Source organism: Cimex lectularius, unplaced genomic scaffold (assembly GCF_000648675.2).
Source record: "Cimex lectularius strain Harlan isolate CLEC.00 unplaced genomic scaffold, Clec_2.1 scaffold12, whole genome shotgun sequence".
Lineage (NCBI taxonomy): Eukaryota > Metazoa > Arthropoda > Insecta > Hemiptera > Cimicidae > Cimex > Cimex lectularius.
In genome coordinates, this window is record NW_019392875.1 from 1,683,402 (window position 1) to 1,695,714 (window position 12,313).

At 35.3% G+C, this 12,313-nt stretch overlaps 1 protein-coding gene across 1 annotated transcript in view; it reads left to right on the forward strand.

Moving 5' to 3' along the window:
- Positions 1–12,313, forward strand: part of LOC106673888 (Down syndrome cell adhesion molecule-like protein Dscam2) — a 390,426-nt gene that overhangs the window by 32,937 nt on the left and 345,176 nt on the right. The window contains exon 2 of the mRNA XM_024228922.1: positions 10,175–10,336. Coding sequence (XP_024084690.1) covers positions 10,175–10,336 — 162 coding nt within the window. The remainder of the gene's footprint in view (positions 1–10,174; positions 10,337–12,313) is intronic.

Genomic DNA, 12,313 nt, shown 5'->3' on the forward strand with positions numbered 1-12,313 from the left:
TTAAACTCGAATTGCACCTATGTGTCACCGTTGCGCGTTTAATTTTTGAACCCATCCTATTGAGGTCAGTTTGATTAATTAACGACTGTTAGCAACAAGTCAAGAGCCTTCGCTTGGTAAAACCTCTCTAACTTTAATTAGTGCAATAAAATTCTCATGAGATTTTCAAATGAAAACTGTATTGAATTAATTTCATTGAGCGTACGCCGCTGTAGGCTTGAAACAGGCCATGATTATTCACCCTCAACTTTCTCTAGTTCCTCTCTTTTCCTTCTTTTTCTGACAGAATTAAGCGGATATTTCCGATTTAACTTTAATTACAAAGGCTCATTTCAATGTCACGATTGTAAAATGTTTAAAGTAACTTTTGTTTTAAACTGTATAACATTATATTTGATTCCTTTCACTATTTTTCCGCTTGACCAATTAATAACATTCAATTTCATTTTATCTCAACTTAAAAACCTTAATTAATTATATTTTATGATTATTCGGAGATCGTGAGATGCGGTCTGGTGTGACTTACCCTTTAGAAAAACACTTTCTTTATCCTGCCAACGTTTCGATCTTTATTGAGATCATCTTCAGGCCTCAAAGTGGTTTTTTTTGTGTAGTTGTGTCATTACTGTGTGTCATGTTGAGAGTGCCCAATATTTTTTATTTCATCTTAAAGTTGGGAATTGGTAAATTTTCGCAGTGAAAATAAGACAAATTATTTACCTATTGGCATTTTTTCTAACAAATAATACATTTTTTGAGTAATGTATATTATACAATATATTTATCAATACAAGGGTGAAAAGTTACGTACAAAGCTCATTCGTCAGATGTCAATACATCGGGAGGTTAAACTACATGTCGCATTGTACTCAAAGACCATAACTTTCGAAAGTTTAATTCTCAATTCTAATTCGTTTAGGTCACATTAAATATTATAACGTACATTATTAGTGTATTATGTAATAAAATTTTACAAGATATGGAAGGTTTCGACGTTTTCACAACTTAAATATTAAGAAATAAAAGATGGGTGAGTAAGAGAGAGACTACCAGATGCACAGAGAGAAAAAAGAGAAACAAAGAGAGAAAAAGAGAGAAAAAGAGAGAGAGAAGAAGATTCTAAGAAAGTGCTAAGAGAGAGAAAGAGAGTAAGAGGAAGAGACTTATTATAAGAAGGCAAGGTGAAGGAGATATAAAGGGAGGGTGGATGAGAAAGAGGAGAGAGAGAGAGAGAGAGAGAGAGAGAGAGAGAGAGAGTGAGTGAGTGAGAGAGAGAGAGAGAGTGAGAGGGAAAGAGACTAAATATATATAAGGAGCAAACTTAGGGAGTTAAAAAGAAAGAGTGAATGGGGGAGAGAGCGTAAGAAAGAAAGTAAGGCAGAGACAGAGAGAGAGAGAGAGAGTGAGAGAAGTAAGAAAGTACGTTAAAAAACCTGAAAACAAATCACACAACCTCACCAATCGTTGTAATTTATGTGCAGTGATAAGTGACCGTTGGTCGATGATTATTCGAAAATCATGAGATGCGGTCTGGTGTGATGTAGGTTTCAGAAAAACATTTTCTTTATCGTGCCAACGTTTCGATCTTTATTGGGATCATCTTCAGCGCCTGGGATTTACGAACATTGTTTAAATTGAACAAAACTATTTAGAATGTGGAACAAAGTGAATTTATACAATTTAAAAAATATTTTTTATATTCAATCAAAGTATTTCTACTTCATTCCATGCCATTCTTGTAGAAAACAAACACTTTAAGTGAAAAGAAATACTTTGATTGAATATAAAAAAATAAATTTTCCCATTGTATAAATTCACATTTTTCCAAATCCTAAATGGTTTTGTTATATTTAAACAATGTTTGTAAATCCCAGGCCCTGAAGATGATCCCAATAAAGATCGAAACGTTGGCACGATAAAGAAAATGTTTTTCTGAAACCTACATCACACCAGACCGCATCTCTTGATTTCTGAATAATCTTTGTAATTGATTATGTATTTTCCAAATATTTATTCATGTGCATTTGTGCCTGTATAATCGTGTTTGTTATGAAAAATTTGAACAGATGAATTTCTTGCAAACTAGTTGTTTGTAAACACGGATCGCTATCTCAAATTGACATCACACCGTCCCCTTCATACAATACTAAAAGCAAACTGAGGGAGATAAAAAGAAATAGTAAATGGGGTTGAGAGAGAAAGAGTGAGAGTGAGTTGGAAAAGTAAGAAGGAAAAGCATGAATGAAGATTTAATTTTTTCATTTCACCATTCAAACTTCATGAATGAAACTAAACTATAAATTGAAGTTAGAATAGGTTTTGTGTTGTACTTAATCCTTTACACGGCATAATAAACTTAGACAGTATACATATGAAACAATTAATTTGTACCGTTAAATAATTTCTAACTGGAAAGGGGATATGTTCAGTCAGTGCGACTAGGATGCCTAGTATCGCCCAATTAACGTTTCGAACTTTCGCCCTTTAATATGGATGTCGTGACTAAATGATGTTCATGTCGATGAACGTTCGTACCTCCAGGACGTTGTACCGCAATAAGACTGGCACAAAAAAGGTAAAATAAAAACATCAATAACTATTCAGAATCGTAATTCATTCAAAATGTATTAGTCATTTAAACATTGGTATTGCCCATGATATAAGGCCGATTCATGAGAAGTTGCTTCGGTAATATGCCATCTTATATGTTGGAGGGGGTACTTTGGTCCAAAACCGAATGATATGTGCGATAAAGTCTGACTGCAGATGTATCTTAGCGCTGAGGTTATGTACTTCATCATGCAGAACAGACGCTGCAATATAGTGATTGCCACAGATTAAACACACAATGATCACATAATTATAGTTGACGTTGATCGACCTACGTAGTTTAACTTGATGTTGTATTGGATCTTCTTGAGGTCATTTTACAGCTGAATAAAGAACATCACTAATTGGGTCTCACCAAGCTTTCGGCGAATGTTCCACCATCTCCAGGGCCTAATTTATTAAAAACAAAATTTACATGAACAGAGTTACATAACACATCTTTTATAAATACATTACAAAATACAATTACGTACTTAACCTAGTTGTTTGGAAAATTCAATTTATTGCACATGCTTTTTTTTTGTTTTGTTTTTTTTAAGTGAAGGTGAAATATGAATCTATGTACTAAAAAAACCGTCTTGCTTAAAGTCTAGTGACCCTCATCGGTCCATCCTTTCATTTCATTTTTTCATAAGTTAACACTCAATCTCAGGTACATGTATTTCATTATCACAGATACGTTATACATATATATACAACATCTTATTTAACTTAAAATTATAATTTAACTAGCTACAACTATGGACAAGGATTCGAAAAAAATTGAGACACACATCGGACGGTTATAACACGTTTATCCATCCCTGTTATCAATCCCGGTGTGATTAGACACACCAACGTCACTTTGCGCTTTATTTCGATTCATGAACATTGCAGGATTCCCGAATATGCCATGATGGAGCCCAGTCGATCCATTTGTAAATTGCAAGTGTTTTTCGTAACATGAACAAAGACTTTTTCGAAAAGTAGTCGTCTCTCCAGGTTCAACTCTCTGCCCAGGATCCCAGGCGAGTCCAACCTGAAGAAATGACCACTTTCCGTCGCATATTTTCCCAATCCCGTGGTTTTCTTTCTATTTATACAGTCCAGTCTATGTTGGTTCATCCTTATTTCTACTTTTTGTTTTATTTGCCCAAGATATTGGATATGGCAACCCGCACATGACACCTTGAAAATCACACTCGACTGTGACCTTTTGGCTCCTTCGCCTTTAGGTTTGAATGCAAACATCTAGGGTCCTTTTTAAATTTATACGTGATACCAATTTCCCCCGCCTTATCTTTAAACAATTTCTTGATCCTCGGGGATACATTAGGAACATATGTGATTGATCTAAATGAAATTGGTTTATCACTCCACTCCATCATGACATTGGGGGTAATGTTATCCATTAGAGCAGTATTCTGAACATATTTTTTTTTAAACTCATTTATGAGCCTACTTGCCCGTGCCACTACAGTGGTTTGTTTTTAGCATTTTGTGGACCTTGGCTACATTTTGTTCCAGATATTTTGAGTCACTCAAGCCCAAAGCTCGGTTTATCAAATTTCTGGCAAAGTTCACCTCCATCCAATCCAGGAACCTATCATTGCCACTGGGCTTTCTGTACCAATTGGTCGTTAATCTGTAATCATTTCTTTCAATGACCAAATCCAAGGATGGTATCCTTTATTCACCTGTAAAATGACCTCAAGAAGATCCAATACAACATCAATGATCAAATAGTTCCTTAAATGGAAAATTAAAATGAACGTCAATAAAACACAAGCAAACTTTCAAAATTTTGAGCGGCTTATGTGGGTCCTTTGTTCAGAATCTTGGCGGAAACATTTCATATAGTTCACTAGTTTTCATGGTCCGCTTGACCAATTAATATCTTTCAATTAATTAAAGTTTTTACTTGAGATAAAAAAGTCACTGTCAGAGCGGGATTCGAACCCACGTCCTTCGGCTAGATACGCCGCTACTCTCCTACTTGAGCTATCTTGAATTTTGAACTTTGGGTTCGAATCACTCGTGACACTGACTTTTTGATCTCAACTAAAAACCTTAGTTAATTGAAAGATATTAATTGGTCAAGCGGACCTCTAAAACTAGTGAATTTAATAAGTTAAATGAAGTATTCCGTCACTAAAGCTCTTCGTGGCTATTTCATTTGTCGCCGAGAATCAAATAAATTACACGAAATTTGAAAAATGGCAAAAAGGAAGGAAAATTCAAAAGGTGGGGTTGAGATGGGAAGTTAGTGTCCGAGTGGATCGAAGTCACGATAGTTCAAGTGGTAGAGCAGCGGCGTATCCAGCCGAAGATCGTGGGTTCGAATCCCGCTCGTGACACTGTCTTTTGTATCTTAACTAAAAACCTTAATTAATTCAATTTTATATAGTACACCTGTTGTGTACCTATCGTGCGTTGTTTTTTTAAGGTTTTTTTTAGTGAGAATGTACTTATTAGCGTGAATATGTGGTGTGAAAGGGTGGTTGGCGGAATTTGGAGTACCTCATCGAACCTTTATTAGATTATTTATATAATTGTAAAAAGAGTGATGAAGGACTATCGAGTACTCCACCATCCTTATTGAATGAATGGTATGTTAATAAAAAATAATGAACGTGAGTACTAATAGGTTTGGAACTGCGTATGTTGCCTGATGAAATGACCTGGCTATTGACAGCACCCACGAGCGGATCCCAACTACGATGGGTGAACGGATAAGGCCGAGGTCTACTCCAGGATTGTCAACGCACGGGTTGTTGGTTACCGAGGCCTGCCGGCAATTTTTTGTATATTCCAAAAGTGGGAATTGTCGGTGAACTTCTAGATAGGCTCAATTCTGTACATTTTTGTATTTATGTACGTACAATTATGAAATTAACAAATCCAAATTCAAATTCGTACAAAAAGTGGCCAATCCTGCACCATAATGTAACAATAGAGGGTGGAAAAATACCACGCATGGACACATAGTAGAATAACTATATCGATACCTTTAGTTTCATTGACATCGAAATTAAAGGTTTTTTAGTACAGTTGGTCGCATTACAGGAGCAGTACAAGTTGGAAACTGTGTTGGCAATAAAGATTTTTTTTTTGACAGGGACATCCGACAGCTTGGTCCGCGAAGCACTAACATAATACCGCTACACACTCGATACACAATCACACCAATAAATACATTCATACTTATACTATTTGGTAAATGGAGTACTCGATATTCCTGCATCTACCTATTCCCTATAATAAACTAATCTAGACTGGGGTCGATGGAGTATTTATAAAATTTCCTCCATCAGCCCAAGTCATACACACAACCTGAGAGGCGATTCAGAAGCTATTTCGCCATTAGACCCTCCCTATTCACACCAATAAATACATTCACTCATACAAGACGCCGAAACACAAAACACATACCGTAACTTCTATGTACAATAAAAAATTCCTAATTCCCTTAAAAAGCGGAATAGGGGACCATAAAACTCGCTGTAGTGTCCGAGAACCCTCTTTAAATCTGGCGGCAGGCATTCACGCGCCCTTTAGGGAGCCATGGCACGACACGATTTGACTATGTGAGACACGGAGCAACCTTTCCATGCATAACGAAAACCTGAGGGGGGGGATTGGCCCACCAGCAAGTACCCAAGAATAAAGTATTATTACACAAAGTTTTGGTAAGACTTGGTAGTAATGATCTACGCACGAGCCAGATACAAAATAAATTTATCATGCATCTACTGATCCACGCAGATATATTCAAATAAGCAAACTTCACAATTACACCACTGTTACTTCTATCAAGAGGATAATAAAAGAAAAAGTCGAAGATTTTTTGAAAAGTGTGGTGATTAGTGACCGTTAATCGATATTTATTTAGAAATCGTGAGATGCGGTCTGGTGTGATGTAGGTTTCAGAAAAACATTTTCTTTATCGTGCGTTAAACCTACATCACACCAGAACGCATCTCACGATTTCTAAATAAATATTTTTTGAAAAGCTGGATTTACCATAAAAATATAATTAAACATATAAATTAACTAACAATTAACATATAAACAATTTTGATTTGGGAAATTAAATATAACTAAAATAATGGAAGATTTTAATGTAAGTATTAAGTGGTAATCTTACGTTATCTTATGTTATGTCGTATCATAAATTGGAAACGTAGATTTATTTATTGTCTGTATTAAGTTGAAACTTAAATAAAAAAATAAAGAAAATATTTACTGTTAACTGTAACCCACGTTCACGTTCAAAAAAAACAAACGATGCCGTGATGTTGGAATTTGCTGTCATTTTTAGAACGCTTGTCAGCTCTGCCTATCTTATCAATAATAGATTTACTGGAGGTCTGTTTTTCCAGTGATGAAGCTTTTCCCATCTTGTGCCAAGCTCTAGGTTTCCAATGAAATTGTTTTTTTATTTACTAATTTTGTTTACTATCCGCAATTTAAAATGACAACACGTGACTGGAAGATATAAAGAGTATTCACGATGTTTGTAAAATGTTAACTCGTATTAATTCGAATAAAGAAATGCACAGTAAGATCATGAACGTTTTTTTTAACGAGGGTTCCCCACAGCAGAAGTCATATAAACCCTCAGGGTGCCGGTGTTTTTAAAAAAAAGCCCATTTGTAACTATGTGCTTTCGAATGCGGGGCTGCTGGATTTGAACACGGGACCTTTACCTTACAGTGAGGACCGCCGTGTCAACGCGGTTGCGGCCACCGACGCCCCCTTGAAGTTTTGTTTGTTTTGGTTTTCTTTTGTGTTTAATTGTAAGATGCCAGAAGATAATTTATAAAAGTAAATTAACCATCTGTTTCATTCAAAATGCTATCTATGCACTTGAAAAGTAATAACAAATGACACGCTTCAATTCGTGCCGACATACCTAACCTCTATCGTAACGTCTAACAGCCTACAATTTTATAGCATATGGGATGTATCTGTTATGTATGGCAGTGTAAGGATAGGTCAGAAATTAACAAAATAAATGCATTGTTCTGATTAAATTAATGCGTATTACGTATAAACAAAAAACAGCTGTTTAATGCATGGCTGCAATGTTGGTTACGTACGCCCTAACGGATAACAATGTGACTACACATTCGACCTAAAATCAAATATTAGCCCTGGCCTGTTAGATCGAGGCATGTTAACTAGTCGATTCTTAGAAGTCTATGTAATCATTTTTCTCGATCTGAACGACCTAACAAAGTTAACAGGGTTAATACAAAGATCGTGAATACCCCCTTATTTGCAAATTGGGAGCTACAACGCCTCGCGACACAATCACTGGAATTTAAGCTCTCCAAGTCAAAAGAGTATTTCTGGTTATTTTTACATAAGTTCAATTTTTTTCATAGGGACTGTTTTGTTTACTTTGTATTAACTTAATTTTTTTAGAAATTAATCGTGAATTGATAATAACAGGCCCATGAAAAATTAGCTACATATATCTAAAGCTCATTCCTAGGGTCGAATTTTCTGAAAGTGCCATATCAACCAGTATTTAGAGAGAGAGAGAGAGAGAGAGAGAGAGAGAGAGAGAGAGAGAGAGAGAGAGAATCTAACTTAAACCTTACAGACAGAAACTTTACAAAATCGTACTTAAACCTTACAGACAGAAACTTTACAAAATCGTAAAAATGTACGTTCTGGTTTTATATATTCATTCATCAAGTTTACAATAAATAAAATCCAATCATATCTAGCTTTTAATTATCTTTCCTTTAATGTACTCAAATTGACGGTAGGCTTAATATTTTAAAAGAGACGATGGCATAATTGGAAAAAGTTGTTGAATTGTCGAAGTAAAAGAGAAAGTGAAATATCTCGAATACAATTGGGAATCGGACTTTGGATAATAAGGACTTTTCAGCACCATTTGTCACGAATAATTACCTCTTGAAGTATTGATGTCCGTTCACAGGGAAATCTGTACACAAATCAAGTTGAAAGCGAAACACTCTACAGGCCCGAATCATTAAATTTCCTAAACCTATTGCCCAAAACTGACATAATCAACGTAAAGCTATGAAAACTCGCCTTTCAATTGTAGGCGGCGTTTAAGCTGTATATTCCAGTCATCAGAGAACTCCAACAAGAACAATCCATTCATTACAAAACAGGAATGGCAATTGGAATAACTCAAATATCATTATTTTACAGGACAACAAGCATTAATATTTCCTGGAGTTTTACTGTTTAAACGATCGAGATGTTAAAAACCTGGTGCTCTATAATTATATCTGTATATACATGAGTATGTATTTATAAGCAGAAAAATGGCAAAAAGGAGGGAAAATTCAAAAGGTGGGGTTGAGATGGGAAGTTAGTGTCCGAGTGGATCGAGGTCACGATAGCTCAAGTGGTAGAGCAGCGGCGTCTCTCCGAAGATCGTGGGTGCGAATCCCGCCCGTGACACTGACTTTTTTATCTCAACCAAAACCTTAAATAGAAAGAATAATTAATTAATCCTTAATTAATTGAAAGGTGTTAATTAGTAAAGCGGACCACGAAAACTAGTGAATTATTATTATTGTTGTTCCTTATTATTTTTTCTTTTTACTTATTATAATGCGTGCAATACGTTTTTCAAATTACTTATCATCAATATAGATTTGTGTTTTATTACATAGCAACTTTGTTAATTACGTTTCAGAACTTACCTTAGAACTTAGAATCTTACAAAAAGATTAATTAATTCAAAAAAGTTATTTCGTCAATCGGACCACGAAATATAATGGATTTCATAAGTAGAACAGAATATATCTTCACCAAAGCTCCCCGTGGCCATTTCATTTGTAGCCGAGAATCGAATCCTGATCCACACGACATTTGAAAAAAGGCAAAAAATGAGGGAAAATTCGAAAGGTTGGTTGAGATGGGAAGTTGGTGTCCGAGAGGTCACGATAGGTCAAACGGTAGAGCAGCGTCGTATCAGGTCGAAGATCGTGGTTCGAATCCCGCTCCTGACGCTGACATTTTTATCTGAACTAAAAACCTTAATTAATTGAAATATATTAATTGGTCAAGCGGACCACGAAACTAGTGAATTTAATAAGTTTAATGAAGTATTCCTTCACTAAAGCTCTTCATGGCCATTTCATTTGTCGCCGAGAATCAAATAGATTACACGACATTTGAAAAATGGCAAAAAGGAAGGAAAATTCAAAAGGTGGGGTTGAGATGGGAAGTTAGTGTCCGAGTGGATCGAAGTCACGATACCTCACGTGGGAGAGCAACGGCGTATCTAGCCGAAGGTCGTGGGTTCGAATCCCGCTCGTGACACTGATTTTTTTATCTCGACTAAAAACATTAATTAATTGAATTTTATATAATTGGTCAAGCGGACCACGAAAACTAGTTAATTTATAAATAGAATTGTACAATTATTACAAGCAAAAAGTCCTCCTCTCTAGTTAACATAAATTTATTTAACAAAAGTATAATCAATTCTATCTAATTTTGATTAAAATGGACTATAGTGTATTTAAAAAAACAACTGGTGAATTTTTTCATAAATTATTATGTTTAATGTTTTTTTGTTTTGTTTCAGTGGTAACGCAATCGTACAAAGTGACGATTCAGATGCAAAGAGTGACAAAGGGTTGTACGGCAGTGCTTCAGTGTGTTATTGACCGGACTGCAAGGGATTTGGTGAAAGTAGTTTCTTGGTTGCAAGAGCCTTCTTTCTTCATATACCCGACCCTTCAAGGAGGTGAGTCCCTTAAAGAAAATCTTTTATCTCTTAATTAAAAACGAGCAAAAACAAGCAAAGTAAACTAGAGTTATCCGAGAAGTAGGAAAGGTCGAATAACTATCCTTTCTAGTTACAAAAGAGGCGATTCGAACCTATTAGCCTAAGTGGTTCATCGGAGGATTAATTTGATGGCTTTCTACTATGGTTCACTTTCTTAATGGAGAATCGGGATCAACAAAGTTTCACCGAATATAAAACACTATATAATTAATTAATCTTTATTAAAAATGCATACTTTAAAGCAACTATAGCAAATAACAGAGTATACAAATTTTCACATGAAATTCAAGTTCAACTTGGTATCATATCAAAAGTAAACAGATTTTTTTAGCTCTGCTTTTAAACATGGCAATAATTAGTTTTTTAATTACGGAAAAAATATGTTTTTAATTCATTGATTCGATACTTACAACTACAGATATTGGATTAAGTAAATATGTTCATATGCTGAATTTGTCTTTTGAATTTCTTCGAAAAGATTCACGCTGAAACCTCGTCAATCTTCATTGAATGAGAAGGTCTCCGGGTCATTTTTGCTTCAATGCTCTTGCAGTATTTTCTGCTAGCGATGATGAATAACTGTCGTTCTAGTTTATTATTGTGGATGTTCATGAACAAGAAATCGACCACGACGATTAATGTATTTCGGGTCTGGTTTCTGGTCAGGTAGAGAAAGAAGTAGACTCTGTGATTACTTGCCAAGCTTTCGGCCTTTATAAGACCATCATCGGGGCCTGATAGTCCTCAAAATGGCTTCTTGACTTGTGTGGGCAGTGGATTAGGACTGTGCGAGCAGAATTACCTCCTACGCATAACGTTTTCGTTATCGACTGGACTTGCATTTTGGGGAGACCCTATCTTTGGTAATTCTTTTAAAAAACGACCTATTTTATTATTGCAATTGTCGTTTAATCTAGTTTTAGATCAATTATACGAAAAATTTCAACTTAACGAACCACATGTACTTCATGACCTCGTAGTCGATGTCGGATGGTTTTTTCGTCATTCTGTAATGTTAATATGAGAAATAGGATGGAAAAAGTTCATCCTAGCGTAAATTTGTTAATCATTCGGTAAATATACTTATGTTTAAGTTATCCTACGTTTTGACAGAAAGGAAATAGACTTCATTTTTAAAATTTCCCCATATACAGAAATGTATAATGGTTAAAAAAATTCAGTTTTTATCAGCTAAACTTTAATTTTGCATTCGTGATAACTGACTTTCGAAAATTTTGTGCATATTTACAGCTAACCAGTGAAGGAAATTGTCTATTTGTCAAAATTCGAACGGTTTAGGTTGAGATGGAGAGTTGGTCCGAGAGGATGGAAGTCACGATAGCTCAAGTGGTAGAGGTGCGGCATCTTTAGCCGAAGGTCGTGGGTTCGAATCTCGCTCTTGACACTGATTTTTTTTTACCTCTACCAAGACCTTACATAGAAATAATAATGAATTGAAAGAAATAACTTGGTCAATTGACCACTAAAACGTAAAAAAAAGAAAAATTGAGAGAAATAACAACTCCTATGCAACAGAATAAACAAATGTGTGGTGTTTCGTGAACGTTAGTCAATGATTATACTGACATCGTGAGATGCGGTCTGGTGTGATGTAGGTTTCAGAAAAACACTTTCTTTATCGTGCCAACGTTTCGATCTTTATTGAGATCATCTTCAGGGACTGGGATGTATAAATATTGTTTAAATTTTACAAATACATGACTGCCTAAATACTATAGATGCGTACATGGTCATGAAGAATGTCCTAGCTAGAGGCAACGGGCGTCGACGGATGGCGGTATAAAGTCTCCAAAAACTTCTGAAATATTTTAATACATAAAAAACATATACAGGGTGTTTCGTGAATCGACGTCATTACCTACAAGTCTCAAAATATGCTAAAAAGTTTGATTTTTAGATTAATTCTCAACTGTA